This window comes from Mycetomoellerius zeteki, unplaced genomic scaffold (assembly GCF_001594055.1).
Source record: "Mycetomoellerius zeteki isolate Tzet28-1 unplaced genomic scaffold, Tzet1.0 scaffold35, whole genome shotgun sequence".
NCBI lineage: Eukaryota > Metazoa > Arthropoda > Insecta > Hymenoptera > Formicidae > Mycetomoellerius > Mycetomoellerius zeteki.
In genome coordinates this window covers 2,313,733-2,320,500 of record NW_017257338.1, presented here as the reverse complement: position 1 = coordinate 2,320,500, position 6,768 = coordinate 2,313,733, and the positions used below count along the sequence as shown (strand labels likewise).

Genomic DNA, 6,768 nt, shown 5'->3' with positions numbered 1-6,768 from the left:
CCTAAGGGTGAAATCACACGTGCAGGAAAAAGACTGCGGAATAAAGAATGCGTCATTGAAGCAACCAATCAACGCTATTCAGCGCTATTCGGAATAGCGCTGATTGGTTGCTTCAATGACGCATTCTCTATTCCGCAGTCTTTTTTCGCACCGTGTGATTTCACCCTAAGAGCACGGTAAACGTAGTCAACGAGCACTCAGTCAGCTCTTGTATCTGTTTGGTCTATATTTTTAGTTCTAACGGAATATACCAATCAAATACAAGAGCTCACTGAGCGGTCGGTTTAATCCAACCTGGGTTGGATTAATCTTTCCTATTGGTTGACGTTACACGCTCTACCAATAGGAGAGCACAAAAGGTCATTAATCCAACCCAGGTTGGTGCAAACCCGGCCGGGTCGAAAACGCTATTAACTTTTCTCTACTCAAGTACGGAAAGTGTAAAATATTGTGCAGTTGTGAAGGCATGTGCAAAAGAGATCGTATGTGATCGCATAACCTCAAATTTGCAAGAATTCGACTCATGTGGTCTCTACCGTCTCTATAATGGATCTTGTGAAGTCGATCTTGGAAGAGAATGAAGGGAAGGAGGATTTAAGTAAATCAACGAAAGTTCACAAAAATGTGGAGCTCGACGTCGATCTGGGAACTCTGCTCGCGTCCGACTATAACGCTTTGGACGCAAAGGCTCTCAAGTAATTTCCGTTTTGTACACATGTTGTTAGCTCTGTAAAAAAAATATTTTGGATTTGTTTCATTTCTGAAAAATATTTATAACATTTATTACATCTGTAGGTCGAAACCAAATTCATATTTGAAAGACCTAACAAGAGACAACGTACAGTTGCTGATCAATGGAATCTGGGAATTGCCAGTGGAACGAGTAGACGAAGCTATAGTGGCTAAGTTGCCCAAGCCTGGTTATACATTGCCACGTTCACGTGTCATTCCAAAGCCCAAGCCTTTGACAAAGTGGCAGCAATTTGCTAAAGAGAAGGGAATTCGAACCAAAAAGAAAGGTAGATCCAAACTGAAGTGGGATGAGGAATTGAAGGTTTGTTTTTACTTTCGAAATTATTTTGTCACATTTATATTTCAAGTTATTAAAAGTTATTGAATATATTAAAAGTATTTAAATTACTATTAATAGTTTAATAAAAAGGCTTGTAATCAATCATTAAGTTTGATGTCCTAAATCTTTTTCTTTTTCAGAAATGGATTCCAACATACGGTTATAAACGAGTAAATGCTCAGGAACAGAAGGAATGGTTAATGGAGGTCAAAGGTGATACCAGCTTGACCGACGATCTGTTTGCTAAAGAAAAAACAGCTAAACAGGAAAGGCAATCCAAAAACGAATTGCAAAGACTTCGCAATATAGCCAAATCAAGAAATATCAAATTACCGAGAGTTGGTTTGCCTACCAGAGAACACTTTCCGAATTCCCAACAGCTTTCTGAAGCTCTAACTGTAGCGCGTACGTCAACTGCATCTATTGGAAAATTCCAGTTTAGGTATGCTCTTTGAATATTGCAATTTTAATGTCACAACATTTTTTTCTTTGAACAAAATAGTACAATGTAAAATTTTTACAGATTACCGAAAGAGAAAGATGCAAAAGGAATTGCCAAGGAGATAACAAGAATGAAAAAGAAAAGGAAAGCACCTCCGTTAAGTTTTATTGAAGAGAAACTTCGGAACAAAAACCTGCTGGATAGCATTTTGAAGAGTAACACGAAAATTATACGCGATGATTACTCGAGAGGAATTACAGAGTAAGTTTTTACTTGTGCAAATTTAATCTAGATTTATTGAGTATAATAATGCAATATTTATTTGTGTATATCTGCAGGATAAAGCAGTCCACAACAAGTGGTAATAAAAAGAGGAAAGGTGCATTAAAAGCGAGTAAAACTGCTAAAAAGCCGAAGGCAGGAAAAGGCAAACGGGATTTGCACCAGAAGGTTGGCGGTAGAAAGCGAAGATAAATTGAGATGTAACAATGTCTGTAACAATATCTGTAACAATATCTGTAATAATAAATCGAATTTTATGTCTATAAGTTTTAGATGCATTGAATTTTCAAGGTAAATTTTTAATAAAAGATAAATCAAAGATAACGTTGAGAAAAAATCAAGTTTGTATAAATTTAATACTGTATATAAGATGAATTATATAATACTAAAAAATTATAGAATACTTCAGGCCCTTTGATTACGACATCTTTTCAACTTTCATTATCTAAAAAGATCCGTTTTCGAATTCTTTAGACACTTTAGAATTTTCTTAGCATTCTAAAAAGCTCATTTACTTTATAAAGGCAATAACTCTATCTAAATCTATTTCTTAAATTTGCTGAAAAATTGTGCGTCTTTGTATTATATTTGGATATTCTTAGGACATCCATATAATATTCATAACATTTCAAATTTACGCGCGCAGCAGTTCAGACTAGCTCCTCTTTTTCCGTGAGGGAGGTGGCTGTCAGTGGCTATCGCCGTTATGTAAATGTGTACGTAGTGTAGTAGTGTGTTAGCCGTATCAGGTGCGTGTGTTACATGTGTACGTTTTTATGTACGATATTGTCAGTGGTATGTACGGAATTTTGTTGTTCATTCAAGACTGACGACATTTAAACGGTACGATCGAGGCAGGAACGATGCTCTGGATGCTTAATCAGCATTAAATCGGTGCCGGAAGGTGCCGCGAAGGCAAAGGAGCAACAATCGAAAAGATCGCCCTGGGGCTGTCAGCGAAAACAAAGTTGCAGGTTACGTGCTGCTCGTACCATGGCACAGTCGACAACAAGCGGAACCTCCTCGCGGCGATACATGCGGGAGCACGAGGTGCCATCCTCGTCGCGTTATGTCGACAGCGAGTGGGAATCTAAAGAGGTAGCTCCTTTCTGCAGATTTAAATTGTGCCGTATTAATTATACCTGAAATTAGTCGCGTCCTATTCTATGTTTATAACATATTATGTGTTTTGTATATAATATATTTATTTTTGTTTATGTCATGATTATGTCATAAACATACAACGTTATATATTTCATCTATATCATATTCGTTTGTGTATTTTGCTAAAAGTACCAGTGAATATATCATAACACGACTTTAATTACTTTGCAAATAGAACTTTAAATAGTGTTTTCTCGATGAGTAAAATAATGAATTACCTGGAGCTTCTTATAGAAACACTTGGTCTATAGTATAAATTTATAAATGTTATTATTGCTATTTATTTATTATTTATTTTGTTCTGCAGGCTAACTAGAAAATTATTTAATACTCCAAGTTTACAATATTCAGACTTTTTAATATTTAATCTTAATTTTGCATTATATACATGTATGATCTTGAATTAAAGTTTTTAATAGTTTATATTAATTATAAGTGAAGAGTTTCCTGAGAGATTTAATTGACCATAATATTGTTTGTTTGGCAACAACTTGATCAGTTAATTGCTGCATGTGTTTTCTTATCAAACAGGCCTTACGACAGCGAGAACTTGAAGAAGCAAGAGCTCGAGCGGCACAAATGGAAAAGACGATGCGATGGTGGTCTGACTGTACTGCTAACTGGCGTGAGAAATGGAGCAAAGTAAGAAACGAAAGAAACGCAGCTAGAGATGAAGCAAAGGCTCTGAGAGCGAAATTGGAGATTGCCGTTAAAGATGCTAATACTTTCAAGCATGAATCTCAAGATCTGGAACTGCAGAATGAACAGCTGAAAAAAGAGATGGAAAAGATACACATGATACTCTTAAAACATGCTGGGCAATTTGATCAACAGATTTTTACCATTCTGGAATCAGATCCGCAATTAAGAGCTACTTTTGGATTGGACGAACAGTTGGAGTTTTACAACAACGTCAATGCCAGTGATGCGTTAGGTGCACAAAGGGATATGCTATCCTGTAAAAATTCACACGAAGTAACAAATGTTGCTTCGGGAGGTCACAATACTCTGCCAGAAAGGGATATCGAGGAGTATGTTTTGCAAGGTGCTGTGCCAAAACATGCAGTAGAATTGTACAAGGAGAGTCCCAGTAATTCACTAGATAAAAGCATCACAAAACTAGTCGCGGATAATAATGGCAAAAAGGATGGATTAGACAAACAACCTTTAGATATGTATAATGAAGAGTCTTTAACTCAGAAAATGTCAGAGTTGCAAATAAAATTGCAGGAGGCAACGAAAACCATTTCTGTGGAAAGAGAGTAAGTCTTGCACGAAATCTCAATGTACAAAATTAATTGATTATGTCGTATATAAATTTATTTTACTTCTGTTCTATAAGGGAAAACAATTCTCTACATCGAACTGTGGAAAAATTAAAAGCTGAAGTTAGGCAATTAAGAGAGCAATGTGAGGAATTATCTGAGAGTAAAGCCGAAGCAATGAGAGAATTATTAGAGTTAAAAGAACGTTTTCAACTTGAACTCAGTGACGAACATATAGCGGATTTAATAGATAATACAAGTAATGGAGAGAGCATGGACCGTCGTTTGACAGAATTAAGGACAGAAGTAAGTCACTATATAAGTATTTGCAATCACGTTTTCTTTAAAGAAATCATTAAGTATTAACTAATAACGTATTTAAGAATTTCTGATAAAGTTGTTAAATTCTATTTTGTACGTCTATATGCATTTTTGTACTATACAGGGTGTTTCCAAATTAAATGGCAAAACTTCGGGAGCGTGTAGAGGAGTAAAAAACTAAGAAAAAAAGTCCTATAGACATATGCTCCTTTTTGCTTTGTTTCGCAGGAAATCTATTCCCTGCCTGCAAATCTCTTCGTAACGCTGCTTGAAATCGGTTGTTTTCTTGTCGAATTGAAAATGATCCAGTCTCTCGCAATCTATTAAATGTCAACATAAACACTCTTCGGTTTGGCACTCTTCTGTTTGGAAATCGTCGTGCATATTCTCGCACCGCCTTTAAAGCATTACCGTTGCAGAAACCGTATACAAAAACCATATCAGCATATTCACTATTAGAATACGTACGCGGCATATTGCAAAAGACAAAATTCATCTACTGTTAAAGGCTTTCAAAGAGCGACTGACAAATTCATAACAGAAAGTGGAAAATGTAATCAAATATGTCGGTGCTAGATATGGCAAGAAATGTAAACATTTTTTTTCGATTTCTCTGAAACGGAGCAAAAACGAGCATATGTCTATAGGACTTTTTTTCTTAGTTTTTTACTCCTCTACACGCTCCCGAAGTTTTGCGATTTAATTTGGAAACACCCTGTATATACTATATCATAGATAGATATTCTTACATCTTTATATTTCAAAATTTTAGCTAGAGAAACTTCAAGTTGAAAATGCAGCAGAGTGGAGTAAAAGGGAGAAACTAGAAACTGAGAAGAGTTCCTTAGAACGAGAGAACAAGCTGCTCCGCTTAAAATTATACGAACTGCAAGAGAGAGCAGAATCGCGGCGACCACGACCGGTATCTACAGCCGATACAGACACGAGACAATTGCAGCACGAGATTCTGGTTCGCAACATGGTCCGTTCAATAATCTTATGAATTAGTAATCTTTCTTAAAATGGTTGTTATTACCTTGTCTCTCTCATGCAGGTGTTACTTGAAGTGAAGCAGTATCAGGCGTCACTGAAACAATCCTTGGCGGAAAAAACAACGGAGTTGTCACACGCGATGAGACGGTCCGAACAATATGAGGCGGAGGTGAAGCGAGTGAGAGCGAGAGTCGAAGAATTGAAGAAAGAATTGGCTGCCGCTCAGGATGAAGTTGACGCTGCTACGAACAATGTGCGAAAACTGCAACGGACCAACGAGGATCTCGTAGAACAATTGGAATCTGCAAACGTACAACTGGAACATTTTAGAAATAGGTAAACAGAATAATCACAATCAGTATCTGTAACTCGTATTCACAATCTTCTACATTAAAATTAAAAAAATATACATTTTACCTTAAGATATGTTAATATGTGTAACTAAAAAATATATTGCTTTACAGCAATAACGAGACATGCGAAATTTCAGTAGACACTGAAGTAGACGGGGCTGAGGAACAAAAGTTCCAAGCTAACAATTCCAGTGAATACAATGAAGGTACGTTACTAATATAGTCGTCACTTTTGAATCGATGAAACAATAATTGGACGCAGTTACAGTCTACGATCGGCAACAAGCCTAGTATTCGCTCGTGTCGATAGCGATGGAATGTTGTAAGTCAGATAGCGAAAATGCAAATTGGATAGGTGATTTCATAGTGGGCCTAAAGTACAGGACTTGACAACAGTTTTTTTTTCTTTTCTTTTTTAATCTTTGACTTTGTGCTAGGCGAATTGTACGTGTCGAATGACTATCGTGAGATACGCGCCTACTGTGTTTAATAATGAAAATGTCAATACTTCTTGAAGCATATATGTAAATATATGTGTTGTGTTTATATTTTATTTAATTTTATATTATATATATATATATAATCGACAACAGACAATTTTAATTATTGATCGATGTGAAAGATAAGTCATCTGCAGTATTTACTGTTTAATAATTATTTACTCAATCGTGAGAGGAAGATCGATTTTTTTCCTATAAATCATTATTTCCTGTAAATAATCATTTTATTATCACTATATTCGTTTTTCTACTTTTGTAAATGCTGAACATGTCTTTCTTCTTTTCATTTGTCATCAGCAATGTGCATTTTGTACACTGTTTACATTCCGCATTATTTTATTTTGTACGTTCCTTTTTAAACAATTGGTGTAAAGAT

At 35.8% G+C, this 6,768-nt stretch overlaps 2 protein-coding genes across 2 annotated transcripts; both read left to right on the top strand.

Annotated features, from left to right (window-relative positions):
- The first annotated feature begins 467 nt into the window (after positions 1 to 467).
- LOC108725509 (ribosome biogenesis regulatory protein homolog) lies at positions 468 to 2,017 on the top strand. Its single transcript, XM_018452553.1, has 5 exons — positions 468 to 695; positions 796 to 1,054; positions 1,213 to 1,514; positions 1,596 to 1,775; positions 1,853 to 2,017. The coding sequence occupies exons 1-5, from the start codon at positions 547 to 549 to the stop codon at positions 1,986 to 1,988; spliced, it is 1,026 nt and encodes a 341-aa protein (XP_018308055.1). The 5' UTR covers positions 468 to 546; the 3' UTR covers positions 1,989 to 2,017.
- A 517-nt stretch (positions 2,018 to 2,534) lies between these two features.
- On the top strand, positions 2,535 to 6,412 carry LOC108725594 (coiled-coil domain-containing protein 102A). Its single transcript, XM_018452713.1, has 7 exons — positions 2,535 to 2,545; positions 2,622 to 2,894; positions 3,492 to 4,222; positions 4,303 to 4,531; positions 5,319 to 5,528; positions 5,601 to 5,875; positions 6,004 to 6,412. The coding sequence occupies exons 2-7, from the start codon at positions 2,790 to 2,792 to the stop codon at positions 6,113 to 6,115; spliced, it is 1,662 nt and encodes a 553-aa protein (XP_018308215.1). The 5' UTR covers positions 2,535 to 2,545; positions 2,622 to 2,789; the 3' UTR covers positions 6,116 to 6,412.
- The last annotated feature ends 356 nt before the right edge of the window (positions 6,413 to 6,768 follow it).